Here is an 18,467-nt window from a genome sequence, read left to right as displayed (position 1 = left end):
CCTGTTTATCTTTGTTTAATCCAGCATTTCCCAAACTCATTTGACCACAAAACCTTTTCTGTTTGTTTTTGTTTTCTTGTTTTTTACCTAACACCTATTAGCACCCAGCGGAACACACTGTGGGAAATGCCACTCTAGGCCGTGCGGCGTCCCCCGGAATGGTAATGCTTTTGTTCTTTTAAGGGGAAAACCATGATCTCTTGTTCCTCCTGTGGAGTGTGACTCAGTCACATGTGGGAATGGCTTGTTGGTAGCAGAGAGCAGTGGCAGCGTCCTCCCTTTGAGCCCAGCACCTTCCATCCTTCCCCAACAGAGAGCCTTGTCCTCGCAGCCCCTGGTTACCCGCTCTGAAGAGTGATGTTCTCTCCGACCACTTCTGCTTTCCCTCTTCACTGTTTCCCTCCTTTTATTCTCATCTCTGCTCTGCTGGTATCAGCTGCCCCAGCCTGACAGACCATTCAGCCAAAGGTAGAAAACTGGCCAAGTGACCTAGGACAAGCCACCAAAACCTCCAAACTTGAATATTAATTTCATCTGTAACACGGGGAATTCCATCTGCCTAGCTTGCCTAGATCTATTTGATAATGGATTTGAAAATGATACGGAGCTCTGCAAAAGAAGGTACTACCATTATTCCTAAGGGCTCCAATTCCTCTGGGAGTGAGCTTGGCCCCGTGCACGTTGCCGACCCCTGGCCAGCCGACCCTTCCGACCGAAATGTCACCAAAGTCACCCTTGGGTTTATTTGAATGGGAAGGCCAGGTGAGGCGGCTGCTCACACCCAGCCACCTGCTCACCTGTCCTCGTCTCTGTCCGTCCTCGCAGGTGAAGTGTGTGCGGTACTGGCCGGATGACACGGAGGTCTACGGCGACATTAAAGTCACCCTAATTGAAACAGAGCCCCTGGCAGAATACGTCATACGCACCTTCACGGTCCAGAAGGTAAGCGTCCCTGTGGCTGTGGGCAGCCTGTCCACTAGGTAAGCCAGCTGGTCTGTTCATTCAGGACACACAGTGACCGAGGTCCACTCTGCACCCATCTCATGCTTGGTCCCAGGGACAGATCAGCGATTGAGTTAGATGTGGCTCCTGCTCCAGAGGATCCCACCTCCAGCATTCATCAGACTAAGAAAAGTAATAATGGCACGTTGTGATAAAAGCCACGAAAGAAACATGCCACGAGTGGAGACGGGAGGATGAGGTGGTCAGAGAGGGCTGCCTGGAGGAGGAGCCATTATTAAGCAAATAATGAGGGGGGTGGACTTTTCTGGCGTGTTCTAGGCCTGTGGTTCTCAACTCAGGGTGGTTTTGTCCCATGGGGGACCTTCGGCAACTTTCAGTTGTCAAAACAGAGGAAGGAGGGGCGCTACTGGCCTCCAGGGGGTGAGGCCAGAGATGCTGATGAACATCCTGCAATGCACAGGATAGCCCAGCCCCAATTGCCAACAGCGTTGGGATTGAGAAATGCTGGTCTAGGCCCTGAAAGGAGGCCAGGGTGGCAGGAGCTTGAGAACAGGAATTGGATTGCAAATTATTATTCCTATTTATGATTTAATTATGATAGAACCATTGTTATTATATAACTATTGTAGTGATAGCTACCATTTAGTGAGCACTCACTAAACAGGTGCTTTTCTAACTGCTCTGTATAAATTAACTCATGTAGTCCTCCAACAACCCCTTGAGGTAGGTCTGATGATTACTCCCATTTTATAGAAGAAAAAAATTAGGCAGAGCGTTTAAGTCAGTCATGCAAAGTTGCCCAGCTGCATGCAGGGTGGCCGGACCAGGATTCATGCGTGAGCCCCTGGCTGGAAGCTCATTGTCACTCCACTCCACGTCAATGCCGCTTTCCAAAAGCAGCAGCACTCAGGGTCCAGTGGCCACAGGCCTGGCGATGCAGAAGCACCGGGGACTTCAGTGCCTTGAGAGCCGTGCCATCGGGGTTTGACAAGTCCTCCTGAGCACCAGTGCTGGCCCTTGCACGGTGCTGGTCCTGTGTGCACAGCTGAGCACTGGACATACAGGTTGCTCCCTGCAGCGCCCCCACTGGAAGGAGGACCACAGGTACATCGATGTGGTCTTAGATCGGGTTCTTCAGAAGCAGAGCCTGAGACAAGGATTCGGATGCACATGGTTTATCTAGGGACCACTCTGGAGAGAAACTTGTAAGAGAGGAAGGGAAGCAGAAGAGAGGAGGGGCAGTCTAGCCTGATTTACAGGGGCCTCCAGAGCATGAACCGTCCTATAGAGTTGACCCCTGGCCTCAGAGGATGGAGAGAAAAACTCCAAGCATTCCTGAAGCTGTTTTCTCTTCTCCCACTTCAGCTCTTCGGGAGGTGCCTTAACTCAGGCCTCTGTTCACTCCCGCCGGGTTCTGCAGCGGCCTCAAAGCAGGGCTTCCTGCCTCTGGCCTTGCTGTGTTGCAGTTTGAGTTTCCAAGAAGCAGAGCCTGAGGATAGGATTCGGGTCCCCTTGATGGTGTGCTGAGAAGGGGAGGGAGGGAGGCAGGCGAGGGCGGGCAGGGAAGGAGCCAGTGAGGGTGTTGGTCTCAGCTGGAGCCCAGCCTCAGCCTGGTCCTACCGGGAGCTCAGTGGCATGAACTGCACCACAGAGATTATCCCATCCTTGGGCAAGAGGCCTTTGGTACCCATTAGGGTAACCCATCATCCTGGTTTGCCCAAGACCCTCCTGAATTTAGCACTGGAAGTGCCATTTCCTGGGAAACCCCTCAGTCCTGGGAAGACCATCAAAGTCAATTGGTCACTCTACGTTTCAGCCCCAGCCAGGGGAGGTGGCTCCTTTTGGGTTGAGAGCAAGTCTCTGAATAAGTGGGTTACTCTGAGCTGTCTGCAGCCCACACTCAGAGTAGCCGGGGGGTGCCCTGGCCCAGGAAAGGGGATCTGGGTGGGTATCAACAGTGCCCTCTACACAGCCCTCCAACACACCCAGCCAAATCCAGCCTCCACAGAATAGCTGGCGTGATCCTCCCGAAATGCAAGTCTGATGCTTCTTCTGTGCCACCATCTAGGCAACCTCCCTAGGGCTCCCCAGCGCCTCTGGGACAAAGTCTAAAGGCCTGCAAGTGGAATTCCAGGCCTTCCAAGATCCAGCACCTGCCCCACCTCCCACCCGCAGTCCTGCTGTATGCCCTCGCCTGTCTTCCACTTTCCTCTGGAGTTGCCCTGGGCTGTTTGCGATTCTGTGCACGTCGTGCAAAGTCCTGTCCCCATGCTTTGCCTGTGCTGCCTCTCTGCCTAGGAATCCCTCCATCTCTTCACCGGGTCACACGCAGGCATCAGTGTGTCACAATGCTTAGGAGTTCAGACTGTGGAGCCAACAGCCAGGGTTCAGATTGCAACTTCACAACTTACTAGTTGTGTGACCTTGGGCCTGTTACTTAACCTTGTTTAGCCTCAATTTCTTCATCCATAAAGAAAGAGAGAACAGTATGAGGACTGGTATGACAATTCAGTGAATTAATACATGGAAGTGTTCAGAGAGTGGCAGGCATCTAGTCTATGATTAATAAATGTTAGCCATTATTTTCAGTATCAATATGTTTCAAGATACAGTTCAGGCATCACCTCCTCCAGGAAGCCTTCTCTGATTTCTCCACTCCCCAGAAGGGGTTAGCTGACACTCCTTTGTGTACTTTAATAGAATTATCCACTTGGGAGTCTACCTCCCTGACTAGATCATGAGCTGTCCCAGGGACAGAGGCTTTTATTTCCACCTTCCTAGTGGCCGGGCACAGATAACCCTCAGAGAATATTCTTTAACTGGAAGAATGAACAATTGAACATGCTTCCTATTCAGTGCTGTCCAGATATCTGCAGGAGACTGCTAAGTGGAAACAGTAGGTAGGGGCACTGCATAAGCAAAGGCTCAGAGGTATGGCCTGACCATAGAATAGTCATGGAACGTCACTTGGACTGGAGGTGTCTGTGTGAGGGGTGGTGAGAGGAGAAGGGACACCAAGCGGAGCTCTAGCCTGCCCCCCCACACACACACACACACACACTCACACACTCACACACACCCATCCGTCAGAGAACCTCCACTTTTACTTGTTCCATATCTTATTCTAAATAATAATCTAATTGATTACAAGCCTGCTAATTTATTTTAAAGCCACGGAAACTGTCATAGACAGGACTGGGAACTGAAGGACCCCAGACCAAATCACTGAAAGACCTCGTATTCCATAGGAAATGATTTGAACTTGGTGTTCAAGGCCAACATTTCTCTGAATCTGTTCTTCTGGATACAAGTTCCATGCAATACTTGTCAAAAGAAGGTCCTTGGGCAACTCTGGGGTGTCACAATGCCCGCCCCCCTCGGGGAGCCAGATGTATATTAGCACACTAAAGGCTCTGACAAGTCCTACAGTACTGCAGTCACTTTCACTTTACTTCCCAAGCTCCCAGATGTGGCAGACCACAGACCCTCTGTGCAGGGGCGCCTATTAACCCTTTGAGGGCCTTGCCTCCCCAACAGCAGGAGACTGGTTCCTCGGTGCCGCCGCCGTGGCACCCCGTGGCGCTGGCTAGGGTATATGGGGGCAGCAGCTGCAGGAACAGAGAGGCCCATTCTCTCCTCAGAAAGGCTACCACGAGATCCGGGAGCTCCGCCTCTTCCACTTCACCAGCTGGCCCGACCACGGCGTCCCCTGCTATGCCACTGGCCTCCTGGGCTTTGTCCGCCAAGTCAAGTTCCTCAATCCCCCCGAAGCCGGGCCCATCGTGGTTCACTGCAGGTAAGTGAAAGAACCCCAGCCGCCCCCCCCACCCACCCCCGCTCGAAAGATCTGCTCTCGGGGAGGGAGACACCATCTTGTCCATGGCCCCTGTCTGTCCACTGTGCCCAGGGCTTTCTGATAAGGCCCAGGTCCTGAGGTCTCACAAGAACAATAGCAGTGGTGGTAGCACTCATTGTTATCTCTGTTGTTCTGAAGTAGTAACGCCCCCTGGGGACAAGGGCTTGGCCCCGACAGCATCTTCTATATGTGCCCTTTACCCACATTATTTAACTTACTTCTCACCCGACACTGACAGGTGGGCACCATTATCGTTCCCATTTTACAGATAAGAACACTGAGGTACCGAGCAGGCAGACACGTGGCCTGGGTCACACAGGTGTACCGAGCTGGGACATCTAGCCTGCTTTCCTCCAGACACTCGCCCTCAGCTCTGTGAAGTGGGAGCGGGGTGTCTCAGAGGAAGTGACTTCTTTTCATTTCTATTATTTTAAAAATCAATTTCCAGCCTGCAGGGTCCCTAATAGAGAGAAAATGGACAGCGTCAGGTTTCACCTTATTGTAGAGAAGAGATATTTTCAGCTCCGAGCTGGGAAATCACATTGGGAATGACTAGCACATCTTTGAATCCTCCTAAATGGAGATGGAGCACTGTGTCAAGGACTTGAAGAATTGGAGGAGAGTGGACGTCCAGACCTGAGGGCTGGCTGGCCTGCGCCCTCCCCGCCTCCTTCCCAGGGACTCTCTTTTCCAGCGTGACTTTGGGCCAGCCCGTCCTTCAGGCCCTGCAGGCAGGCTATCTCGGCCCTGCCCTGGCACAGCCCCGTCAGTCAGGGACTTGGGTCAAGTCAAGGAGGATGTCTCAGAGCCAGCCCTTCCTCACGTAGCATCATGGCCCCTCCCCACCACGCAGAGGTGAGAATTAGAAATCCCATTTCACAGATGAGGCCATTGAGGACTAGGAGGTCATACACATCACACACCCTGGGCTCTCTGAGAGCTTTACATATAGTCTCCGCTTACCATCTCTTTACAATCCAATGACAACAGAATGTTAGCCCTCAAGTCCTATGGCCCAAAGTGCAGCCGGAGCAGGGCAAGGGAGACCATGGCAAACAGTTACAGGCCCTCCCTGCACGAGGTCTTGTCTCCACAGCCAGTCACCTTAATGCCCCTGCGTAGAGTGGCCCCGCTCCGGAGGCGCTTCTGAAGATTGAATGGGTGGTTAACATATACGAGGTGCCAGAGGGGATTCCGGACATTCTCTGCCTCTTACTGCTGCTCCCACTCCAGCCTGCTCATCCTGCAGGATGGGAGCCATGTCTCACTCATCCTCACGTCCCCACTCCCAAACCCAGCCTCTAATGCCTACCTAATAGGTGCTCAATAAATATTCGTGAATATAAGTAGCAACCGTTCACTGAGAAATTGCTATGTAGCCAGGCACAGGGCAAAGCAATTTACATGGATTCTGCTTTTTCAACATAATTTCATGCAATTTACACGTATTGTGCTATTAATGCTAGATGGTGGGTCTATTTTATTTTCAGCCTCATTTTAAAGATGAGGGTATTGACGCTCAGAGCGGTTGAATCATCTACCCAAGGTCACGACGCAGCTAGGAAGTGGCAGAGTAAGAATGTGATCCCCAGGGTTCTGACCCCCAATAGCATGGGCTTAATTGCTACCTGATGCTGAAATCAACACAGCTCGGTTCCCAGAGAACCCTGCACGGAGGTGTGTTGTACGTGGAAGAAAACTGAGCTCATGGGCGCCAGCAGCTGTTCACTAGTGAGGGATCCAAGGTCCAAAATCGAGTCAGGTTAGTTCTTTCCCCTCAAACAGGTCCAGGGTGAGACTTCAGAGAAGACCTGGCTGGGGCGGCTCTTAGACCCCAAGGGCCAGCCCCCCACGTCCCGTCCGAGGGGCCTGGATCGGTGGGGGATGGAGTGCTGTAGCGAAGTTCATTCAAACCGTGGCATTGTGCCCGGAGTGGAGACTGCTTCCCACAGGCTACTTTCCGGATCGAGGATGCGTTTCCAGGGCTTTGCTCTCCCATCGTTGTCGGCAATGGTCCTACTCCCTGTCCTGCTTGGATTCACGCTCAGCCAGCATCGCTCTCCTTACGGCCCATCATTCTTCCTCTTTGTGTTCCTTTCATTTCCACATTGTGAGTCAAGGACACTCGTCCATGAGGGAAGCCAGACGAACACGCAGCCGTGGCGGCCTCCCTGGCAGTCTGGCCTTCGCTTCCAAAACTGTGTGCCTCTAAGGCAGGAGTCCGCAAGCTACGGCCCGCGGGCCACATGCGGCCCGCCGAAAACAGTTATCTGGCCCGCTGGGTGTTTTTGCTGCCGCTGCCTGTCCTGCTTAGCAGCCGACTCGTCCCGGGCCCGCAGTGCACATGCGTGGAATGTCTGAGGGACAGTGAACTGGCCCCTATTTAAAAAGTTTGAGGACCTCTGCTCTAAGGCAAACGTTCCAGTGGCCTCCACTCACCACCATGACTTGGGAACCAGCACTGATCTGGGGAGGGCCGTGGTCCATGGGCTCTCCTTGATTTATTATTATTATTATTACTATTATTATTATTTGCCATTTTGTGCTTGGTCTGAGATTCTCCTAAGGAAGCCACCAGCCATCAGAATCGAGTGTGGATCAGGAGACCTGATACCAGACCAGGCTCTCAGGGCCGTCAGCTCTTTGAGTTCATGGAGGCACTGCCTCATGATCCAGGGGGAGCAGGTGCAGGGGGAGCCAAATCCAGGACTGGGACTCACTCTCTGCCTTTGGGACAGTGCAGAGGAGCTGGTTTCTGCCCTCTCACTCACCTGCTCTCCGATTTCTCTCCTCTCCTTCCTGGCTTCCATCTATCAACCCATTTATTGAAGAAGATAAAAGAAAGGGTGATATGGAGGGGGACAGTGGGGGAACATGTTTATTAGGCATCCGCAGTGTGCTAGGTACTTTTTAGATGGGTTATCTTTAGCCATCAGGTGAGGAAACTGTGCATACTTGAGTGTAAGCATGTATGTGTGTGTGTGTAAGCGTGAGTATGTGCAATGACTGTTATTAAGAAGGAAGTGGCAGAGCACAGACTCTGGAGCCAGACTGCCTGGGTTAAGTTCCAGCTGCAACACCAGCCGGCTGTGTGACATCGCACAATGTAAGTGCCCTGTGCCTCAGTTTTCTCACCTGTGAAATGGGGTGAGAAACTTCCTAACAACCTCATAAGAGAATTATTAATAAGTAGCATTGGTGAAATACTTAGACTAATGCCTGGTACTTTGCAAGTGCCAAGTGAGTGTTTGCTAAATGCATTCAACAAAAATAAGCCAATCTTGATAAAATAGCCCCAAAAGCAAATAGTATTCTCCCATTTTATAAAAGAGAGAACTGGGCTTGCAGTTTGATCGGAATCTCCCAGTTCTGACGTCCGCAGCGCACACCTCTGCAGGGTCCTGGCGACAGGGCTGCGTGTGAGGAGCCTCCCAGGGCTGGTCCCGCGCCACGGTCCCTGACACAGACCCTGTCCTTTCTTGCAGCGCCGGGGCCGGGCGGACCGGCTGCTTCATCGCCATCGACACCATGCTCGACATGGCCGAGAACGAAGGGGTGGTGGACATCTTCAACTGTGTGCGGGAGCTCCGAGCCCAGAGGGTCAACCTTGTGCAGACGGAGGTGGGTCCTGGGGCCTGAGCCAGCCGGCCACCTGCAGTCCTGGCCAAGGAGAAGTGTGGGTGGTGGCATCCTATAGAGAGGGACCTGGGAGTGAGAGAAAAGGCAGTGAGTGAGTAGGTGGCTTGCTGTGGTGAGACCATCATTGAAGCTAGGGCGCCCCTGCCAACCCCAGGGTCCCACAGTTCAGAGATTTTCAGCAATGAGGAATGGTGGCGAGTTCCCCATCTCTGAGCCCATCTGCACAGGGACTGAATGAATAGCATCGCCGACTTGGGTGAAAGAGAGAAGAGATAGGGAAGGACTAGCATGTACTGAGTGCCTAGTCTGTGCCCAGCATTGCTCAGTCACTGCCGGAATGGCTTAATCAGTGAACTTACTGAGAACGCACAGTCCCTGCCTTTGAGGTGAAGCAGGCCTTCAGGCACCCCTCTGTCCAGTTATTGAGCCCAAGACCCAGGGAACTGGCAGGGGCTCTTCATTATTGTGGACCACCTACTATGTGCCAAGCATCATGCTAGGTTCTTTGCATTCAGGAAACTGTTTCTGCTCCTCACAACAACCCTATGGGGTAAATCCTATTTGCACCCCCACTTACAGATGGAAAAACTGAGCAACTGTGTCCCCAAAGCCTCCCATAGCCAGATCACGGTAGAGCTCGGGCTGATGTGACCTCTGGGCATGCTCTTCCCCCTGAATCACACTTTCTCGCCAGGCAGCCTCTTCTACCGTTCCTACTCCGTGGAGCCTTGATTTGTTATTCCTGTAACTGCCCTCTTCTGTCTGAGCGACGCTGTGGGAGCCAGGACAGGCAGCATGGGACGCAGAGCTGCTTCTGTCGTCAGCCCTGCAGAGGGAAACTGCCCGCGGTTTGGGCTTGGCCAGGTGCTGCTGGCTCTGCAGGGAGGCCCCTGCTGACAGGCTTGTCCACGTAGGGCCCTGCTGTGGGCTCTGAGCCAGCTCCCACGGGCAATCCCGGCTTCTGGGTGAGGCTGCTAAGCCAAGAGGCCTCCTCCGGCCCCAGGTGCAGGCATGCGGACGGCTGGCTGGCATTGGACACATTGTGGTCCTTGCTGTCTGGTGGGGAGACGCACATTCAAATACATCATCTTTATGCATCTGGATAAGCATTTCATATAAAGAGCTGGGCCAAGTTCTGCAGAAAACAGTCACTCAGCAAACCTTTGTGAAGGAAGTTACAGTACCAACTTCCTCCTGGTGAATTTAGAGAAGACTTTCCAGAGGAAGCGAGACATTGAGGCATAGAAGGGGGGGTGGTGCCCAGGAGAAGAGAACCACCAGGTGCAGAGAGCTGAGATGGCACAGGGGGCATCACATGTTTTAGGAGCAGCCCCTGAGACTAGCGGTTGAGGGCAAGTGGATTAGTGGGAGGGATCCCTAGGCACACTGAGAGTGGAGGGGAAGCGGGGGCGGGGAACGCAAGCTTCCGGACCCTGGTTAAGGTGTGTGCCAAGTTCTCTGACACCATGTACACCTGGAACCAGCCCTGGGGACTCTGAGATAGTGGGGAGCACATTCTTCCAAGTGACCCACCGAGGAGAGGGGGACCTAAGTCTTCGTCCCCCTACTCTCCACCTGGCATCACTGGAGGCTCCTTCCTGGGGCATTAACTCTCCACCCTCGGGCTCACCCTGCACGCAGCTCAGCGGTGCCCCTGGGACCAGGAAAAGCCCTCGGCCTCAATGCCGGGCACCTGCATCAGCAGCCTCCAGCAGGTCACGGTGACCGCTGAGGGGACACAGGCAGGACACCAAGGGCACCTGCTGCAGCACGTCCACCGTGTCTGACTTTTACCAGTGACTGTGCTGTTCAGTCTCACACAAGGGACAAGAGTCACCATAGCTCAGGCAGCCACCAAAACACATGGAAACTTGAGCCTTCCGGTTCTAGGACGGAAAGTAGTGATTCTGCGATGTCGGTCACGCCCCTCCCCACAGCCACAGCGTGCAGTGTGGACACCAAAGTCCCAGCGGCTGCTCTGACCGGGCCCTGTTCCCTCTGCAGGAGCAGTACGTGTTTGTGCACGACGCCATCCTGGAAGCGTGCCTCTGCGGCAACACGGCCATCCCCGTGTGCGAGTTCCGCTCCCTCTACTACAACATCAGCAGACTGGACCCCCAGACCAACTCCAGCCAAATCAAAGACGAATTTCAGGTATGGGCACAGCTAGTCACTGGCTGGGCCACTCAGCGCTGGCCCCGTACGTGCAAGACTTACTCTGCAGAGCACAAGCCCTGAAATTCTCCAGCCCCCGCCCCGACCCCCGGGGTCTCACCCACCCTGTGCAGCTCATCCAGGCATCTCCATTCTCTACTTTCCCTCTGAGAGGCATGCTGGTAAAACTATGTCCCTCATTCGATGACACGTTAGGGGATATTTAACCCTCATTAGGGGTTCCTTATCTCTGCCCCCACCTTACGACCTCCTCCCTGGTCTGCCCTTTAGTGCAGCGCTGGCTGAGATGAGCAGCTTAGCTCAGCTGGTTGGCAGGAGGTGGGAGCTGTGTCGGAGCCCCTGAGCCCTGGCAGCGTGGCGGTGTCACAGCCCCTGGAAGGGGCTCTCGGCGCGCAGGGCTGGAGAGGCCCACAGATGACAGAATCGCCGCAGAAGAGAACCCGTCCTGGGAAGGGCACGGGAGGGCCCAGCTGGGAGGATGGAGGTGGGGGGAGGCTGGCTTTGCACATCACTGCCCCTCGGTTCCGGGCGAGCATCTGAGCTGTGTCTGTCTGTCCACCTTTGTGCCCACAGACCCTCAACATCGTGACGCCCCACGTCCGGCCCGAGGACTGCAGCATCGGGCTCCTGCCTCGGAACCACGATAAGAACCGGAGCATGGATGTCCTGCCTCTGGACCGCTGCCTGCCCTTCCTCATCTCGGTGGACGGAGAGTCCAGCAACTATATCAACGCGGCCCTGATGGACGTAAGCTGAGCCTCGGGGCGCGCTCCTGCTGGCCTCCGGGGGAAAGCCTCCCCCCAGGTGGGGGTGCCTGGACCCAGGGCCCTGGCCACCCTCCCCGGGCATTCTCTCCTTGCGTTTGATCTTGCTGGCCCCAAGGACCTTTGCTCCCCTGAAGGCTCTTGTCCAAACCCATGTATAAGCTGTGCTCTTGGCTCTTTTGCTCCCATAAAGTCTGGAAAGAACTGACCAAAAGCTTAAAGTGGCTCCCACGACGCCACAGCCTGCCTAGTCCCCCTCCTGCTGCCGACAGGCCGACTCTCCACCTTGAGTTCAGTGCTGGAAACATTGGACGTGCCAGGCCTTGTGGGCCCTGGGAGCACAAGGCGGTGAAGACCTAGGTTCTGCCCTGCAGGAGTGCCCAGGCAGGTTCCCAGACCACTCCTGTGCAGAGGCAAGAATGAGGGTGGCACCTCATAAGCGTGCAGTCAGTGTGGTGGGAGGCAGCAAAGGGAGCATGGAGGGGGCATGACTAGTCTGATGGGGCCCTGTCTCCTGTTTCTTTGTTATGGGGTGGGGCCACAACATTCGTAACAAAGAAAGAATTTCTGGAGGATGAAGCCCAGAAATCAGGATTTTTAAAAATTCCCAGGTGATTCTAATGTGCAGCCAAGGTTGAGAACCACTGGCTTAGAGCAGTGGTCAGCAAACTGCGGCTCGGCAAACCGCGGCTCGCAAGCCACATGCGGCTCTTTGGCCCCTTGAGTGTGGCTCTTCCACAAAATACCGACTTCTGCGCATGGGCCACGAAGTTTCAATCGCACTGTACGTGCGTGCCCGCACGTGGTATTTTGTGGAAGAGCCACACTCAAGGGGCCAAAGAGCCGCATGTGGCTCGCGAGCCACGGTTTACCGACCATGGGCTTAGAGCAGCCGTGGGCAAACTACGGCCCGCGGGCCGGATCCGGCCCGTTTGAAATGAATAAAACTATTGAAATAAAAGACCGTACCCTTTTATGTAATGATGTTTACTTTGAATTTATATTAGTTCACACAAACACTCCATCCATGCTTTTGTTCCGGCCCTCCGTTCCAGTTTAAGAACCCATTGTGGCCCTCGAGTCAAAAAGTTTGCCCACCCCTGGCTTAGAGCATTCCAAAGTCAAGGTGTTGCATATGTACATATGTATATATGTTTGTGTGATAAAGTGTGGAGCCTGGGGGTCCACTTGCACTTCCAATTTCTCCTAGATTTGTCTTCCACTTGTCATGGCTGCCTCTCCCTGCCTGCCTCATCCAAGCAAGGGTCAAACGTGCTCCTGGCCTCCACTTAGTAGGTTAGACGCTGCCTGGAGTCACAGGCCTCCGGCCAAGCCAGCTCTGAGGCTGATCGTATTCTCTTTGTCCGCAGGGCAGTTCTCCGGTGAGCCATCACTGGGGCCTTTGCCTTTCTTACAAAAAAAGAAAAAGAAAAGGTCCCTATCTGTATTCTAGCTCAGTCTGTGCTTTATCTGGTAACCATAGCAGCTTCGCTCCCAGCAGAAAAATAGGAAGTCCTCTGGGTTAATTTTTAATGTTTCCCTGGTAAAGGATGATGTTATCCATGAAATGGATTGCTGGCCGATCCCTGAAACCCGGCAGGAGCACGGATCTCGAACATATTTTCAGATAAGGCTTTGTCGGGTGTGCTGGCCTAATAGAGCGTTTATCAGAGAGACGGGAAAGGGAAGAAAACTAACATTCACCGAGTGCTGGGCGCGCGTCGGGCCCCGGACGTACACCGTCTCGCTCCTCATTTGCCTGTTATCATCCCCATTTTCCGGATGAGCCCTGAGTGTCAGGGTGTTTCCACGACTCTTTCCAGGCCAACTAGCTAAGAAACGATGGAGCCAGAGTCTGAACCAATTTTTTTACTCTGAAAGCCTGGATTCTTTTCCGTGGCTGCCAGTGGCCCAAAGACATGCTGTCTGCAGCTGGAGTGCAGCTTTGGGGGAAACTATTTTGCCCTCCCAGACCTTCCTCTGGCCATAACACTGACCAGGAAGAGGCCCTTAGAAGACAGGACCCCTTAGTGCACAGGTGGCATCCATGATTACACGGCTTTTTTTTTTTTGCCGCAAGCACACTGAGGGAGCACAGAATGGACAGGTGCTTTGGGTAATCTCGTTGGCAGGGTCTTCACCTGGTTGGGATAGGCGAGCTCCTCTCCTCTCCTCTCCCCACCTTCCTGCTGACTCCTAACTCCACTGAAAACAACTGGGACTCCAACAAGAACCAGCTCCCAGGAGAACTCATTGCAAACATGGGTTATTTCTCAGTTTTCACAGACCGCTGGTGAGACAGAGAAGCTCCCAATCTTTCCAAGCACCTTCTCTCAGGGGACTGTAATAAATAGGGCCCTGTCGAAGCTTCAGGAGTAGTCCAGACTCACCTAGGCCATTTCCTCTGGGCCTCAATTTCCCCATCTAAATATGGGGCTGAATTTGTTTGTTTGCTAGACCATTACTGGGTTTCAGTGTGCCAACACAATATCCCACAATGCCCATGCCAAGGTTGAAGAACCAAGTCAGGAGTGTGCCTGCCCTGACAGCGGGCTCACAGCTTGGTTCTTGCTTGCTGGTCTTTCACAGGCAAATCTCACTCAATATGTAGGACATCATCCATTTGGAGTTATGATTCCCATTTTGTAGATGAAGAACCCAAGATTTGGAGAGATCTAATAACTTGCCAGTGCTTAGCACCAAAAAAAGTCACTTTGCAAATGATGCCTGAATGAATGAATGCATGGATAAATGAATGCATAGATGAATGGATAGATGCATATATGAATGAAAGGATGGATGGATGCATGGCTAGATGGATGCATGGATGAATGAATGCATGGATGAGTGAATGCATGAATGAATGCATGGATGGATGGATGCATGGATGAATGAATGCATGGATGAGTGAATGCATGGATGAATGCATGGCTGGATGGATGCATGGATGAATGAAAGAATGGATGAATGCATGGATGGATGGATGCATGGATGCACGGGTGGATGGATGCATAGATGGGTGAATACGTGGATGAATGAATGCATGGATTAGTGAATGATGGGTGAATGCATGGATAAATGGATGGATGGATGACATAATGTACAAGCGGCAAAGCTGGGTTTGAAATCAGGTCTGCCTGATTTTAAAACATGGGAACCTTTCCCTGCTCCACTGGACACTCTAGTGCCCATCTTCCACCAGCCCAGCTCAGCCCTCCTTCCAGCCTTTGGCAGGATGAGCCTCCTGCAATAGAAGCCCCTCAGGATGCTCTCTGCCACGGGCTGAGCCAACTCCTCCTACAGGACTCTGGGCAAGGGACACAGATATCCCACTTATCCCAAGAGGAACCTTGGTCTGCAGAGAAGCAAATCTGCATCCAGAACCTTTCATTTCGGAGTAAAATGATGATTATTTGCTGAGCTCCAAGACACAAAAAATTTATTTGGATAATCCCCATCCGAGTGACACTTCCCTAATGAAATGTCCTATTTTGGAGAATGAGTTCATTATGAGACGCCCCTTTGCTGCCAGGGCACCCAGAGATAACAGAATGGCCAGGTGCTTTGTGTAACCTATTTGCAGGCTCGGGGCCTCTGACACCATCTGGGCCTCATCAGCAGTAGAACATCGCTGATGGGCGTAATTTATGAAGCCTGTGTCGTTCCTTTGCAGAGCCACAAGCAGCCCGCGGCCTTCGTGGTCACGCAGCACCCTCTACCCAACACAGTGGCGGACTTCTGGAGGCTGGTGTTCGACTATAACTGCTCCTCCGTGGTGATGCTGAATGAGATGGACACTGCCCAGGTAGGAGGAGGCCCAGCACTGCCCTAGGTGCTCAGGTGCATCAGGGCAGCCGTGCCCTAGAGTTGGAGGGAGAGTCCTGAGATCCAGCAGAGTGGGCCTCTGCCCCACCGAGCTGCCGTCTGATGGGCACGGGGGCTGTGAGCACCAAGCAAGCCCACTCCGCTTCTGCAGGGCACCTCCTGGCAGGCCCTGCACCCCAGGGCCCTCCATATCCCAGTATTGACTCCCACTTGTGCGGACTTTGTCTGCCCCCGCACCACCCAGCCTGACTCTGTGCTCTGTTCCCCAGGCTCTAGTTAGGGCCTTGTTCTGAGTCATACAGAGCTCACAGAGGAGGCTTCCGCCGCCCCCCGACCCCTCGCCCCCAGCTCTGAGGGTCTCCAGCCCTGCAGAATATCCTGGCCACAACCCCACCCTACCACCTCCACAACGCAGCCTGCGGGACAGCCTGGGGCTTGCACCTTGGACCCTTTGCCCACTGGCCTCCAAACCGAGGCCAGGCTTTGTCACAGGTGGCCCTCATGTCCAGCAGGCTTCATGCCTTGCCCCTCTGGGTCTGAGGGCGCCAAGCGTCATGTGCCTACAGCACCTCTCTGAGACAGCTTCCAGAACCCACATCCATGGCAGGGCAGCCACTCCTGGGTAGAGGAGGGGAGACTGGCCACCTCCTCTGGGGTTTTCAAAAGCAGTCCTCTCACTTCCTGAAGGAAACTCGCAGTAACGCAGTGCACCTGTGTGGGAATGAGATAAAGCTGGTCCGAGCTGTGGTCTCAGCCTCACAGTCTGGCTACAGAGACAGATGAGCAAATTGTCCCACCACACGGGGCAGCGCTATAATAGAGGTCAGCGGCGAGTGCTGTGTGCGCGGGGAACGGGGAGCAATTAATTCTGCCCACAGGGTGAGGGAAGGCCTCAAAAGGAAGGTGACTGTGGCCTTGAAGGAAGGCAGCAGAGATGCGGCTGTGGGGGATGAAGTCACTGGGAAAGGACATTCCAGGCAGAAGGAACAGCTGGGGCCAAGGCAGGGTGGGGTGAATGCGGGCAGGCTTGTCCACAGAGCAGCTCACAGCTCCTGTGCAGTGTGGCTGGGCCCCAGGGTGTGTCAGCAGGAGAAGGTGGTGATGCTAGAAAGCGCCAGGGCCCAGCTTGCAGAGGGGTGCCCACCCAGTAAGGAGCTTGGGCCTTGGCCTGCAGCAAGGTAGGTGGTGGTTGTTCTGAAGACTTTTATTTTGTATGCAACAGAATCCTTTCTTCAGATTAGAAGTTTCCATGCAAGTCCAATATCTGAAGGAGGTATGATTGAGACCTGCTAGCATTGAAGTGGGTGCAGGGGGCCTAGAGCTTCACCCACCTGGTCTTTTAGTTTCTCCAGATGTCTCTCAGAGAGTCACCTAATCTGGGTACCTTTGTGGAACCCCTGGGGTTCCTAGGAATACAGGATTGAAAATACTGTACAGGGAGGAGAGATGTTGAGAGATTGTGCAGTGGTGTGACAGAGTTCCTGTTAGAAAGCTGAGTCTGGGAACCAGTGAAGAGAAAAAAAACAAGGAAAAATCTGGAAACTGGGAGACTGGGGCAGAGGGTGTTGCCAGTGTGCAGAATTAAAGGGATTATCTGGCTGAACAGGTGACCAGGAGGCGGGAGAACAGAGGCTGGATGTGGGAACACTGCCAAAGCTGAAGTGCCCAGGTTTTGGGACCAGGTGGATGTGGAGGTGAATGAGAAGAAGTCATGGACAGGGTTCCAGTCTGGGTCATCAGGCATCTGGGGATGTGACTGGCCCCAGTGGAGAAGGCAGGGGAGGAGCTGGGGAGGGAGCAGGAAGGTTGGGGAGGCCAAGAGAGGCGCAGGTTACAGAAGGGAATGGAGTGTGACTTGGGTGTGCATGTGAGAGACATTCCGGACAGATTCCGCTTGTTCATTCGACCTTGTTAGCTGAGTATCTGCTGTTTGCCCGAAGCTGTTCTGGGTGCTGGAATGCATCCTTGAGCGAGACATAGGAAGAAAGCAGAAAACTCCCATCTCTCGTGCAACTTCTATTCATTTTCTTTTCATGGAATTTTTTAAATTTTATTGTTGACAGTATTACCGATGTCTCCCATTTTCTCCCTTTTTGCCCCCCTCACCCAACCCCTGCCCCACCCCAGGCCTTCCCCATGCTATTCTGTGTCCATAAGTTATGCATGTATGTTCTTTGGCTAATCTCTTCCTGTCCTCCTCCAACACCCCTCCTGCCCCCCCCCCCCCGACACACACACACACTGAGACTGTTATTCTGTTTCCTACTTCCATACCTCTGGCCCTATTTTGTTCACCAGTTTATTATGTTCTTTAGATCCTACTTATAAGTGAGATCATGTGATATTTGTCTTTCTCTAACTGCCTTACTTTGCTTAGCATAATACTCTCCAGGTCCCTCCATGCTGTTTCAAAGGGCAAGAGATCCTTCTCTTTTACAGCCACATAGTATTTCGTTGTGTAAATGGACCACAGCTTTTTTTTTATCCACTCTTCTACTGATGGGCACTTGGGTTGTTTCAAGATCATGGCTATTGTAAATAATGCTGCAATAAACATAGGGGTGCATATATTCTTTCTGATTGGTACTTTGGGATTCTTAGGATATAGTCCCAGAAGTGGGATCACTGGGTCAAATGGCAGTTACATTTTTAATTTTTTGACCCAATTCCATGCTATTTTCCACAGTGACTATACCCACCAGCAGTGTACTAGGGTTCCCTTTTCTACACATCCTCTCCAGTACTTGTTTGATTTATTGATGGTAGCCATTCTGGCAGGTGTGAGATGATACCTAATTGTCGTTTTAATTTACATCTCTCTGATGATTAGTGATTTTGAGCCTTTTTCATGTATCTATTGGCCATCTGTATGTCCTCTTTGAAAAAGTGTCTATTCAGGTCCTTTGCCCATTTTTTAATTGGATTGTTTGCCTCCCTAATGTTGAGGTGTATGAATTCTTTGTATATTTTGGAAATTAAACTCTTACCAGATGCATCATTGGCAAATGTTTTCCCATACAGTAGGCTCCCTTTTCATTTTGTTGATGGATTCTTTTGCTGTGCAGAAGCTTTTTAGTTTGATGTAGTCCCATTTGTTAATTTTCCCCTTTGTTTCCCTTGCCCTAGGTAATGTATCCGGTGAAAATACTGCTATGAGAGATGTCTGAGATTTTATTGCCTTGTAGGATTTTTATGGTTTCATGACTTAAATTTAAGTCTTTTATCCATTTTGAGTTTATTTTTGT

At 52.6% G+C, this 18,467-nt stretch overlaps 1 protein-coding gene across 1 annotated transcript in view; it reads left to right on the top strand.

The window, feature by feature from the left end:
• PTPRT (protein tyrosine phosphatase receptor type T) overlaps positions 1 to 18,467 on the top strand; it is a 682,122-nt gene that overhangs the window by 648,072 nt on the left and 15,583 nt on the right. Inside the window, exons 21-27 of the mRNA XM_036323307.1 lie at positions 102 to 161; positions 826 to 942; positions 4,605 to 4,759; positions 8,305 to 8,440; positions 10,463 to 10,612; positions 11,207 to 11,380; positions 15,071 to 15,202. Coding sequence (XP_036179200.1) covers positions 102 to 161; positions 826 to 942; positions 4,605 to 4,759; positions 8,305 to 8,440; positions 10,463 to 10,612; positions 11,207 to 11,380; positions 15,071 to 15,202 — 924 coding nt within the window. The remainder of the gene's footprint in view (positions 1 to 101; positions 162 to 825; positions 943 to 4,604; positions 4,760 to 8,304; positions 8,441 to 10,462; positions 10,613 to 11,206; positions 11,381 to 15,070; positions 15,203 to 18,467) is intronic.

Source organism: Myotis myotis, unplaced genomic scaffold, assembly GCF_014108235.1.
Source record: "Myotis myotis isolate mMyoMyo1 unplaced genomic scaffold, mMyoMyo1.p scaffold_m19_p_9, whole genome shotgun sequence".
In the NCBI taxonomy this organism is placed as follows: Eukaryota; Metazoa; Chordata; class Mammalia; order Chiroptera; family Vespertilionidae; genus Myotis; species Myotis myotis.
Note: the sequence above shows the minus strand (reverse complement) of the source record. Positions and strands in the feature narration are given on the sequence as shown.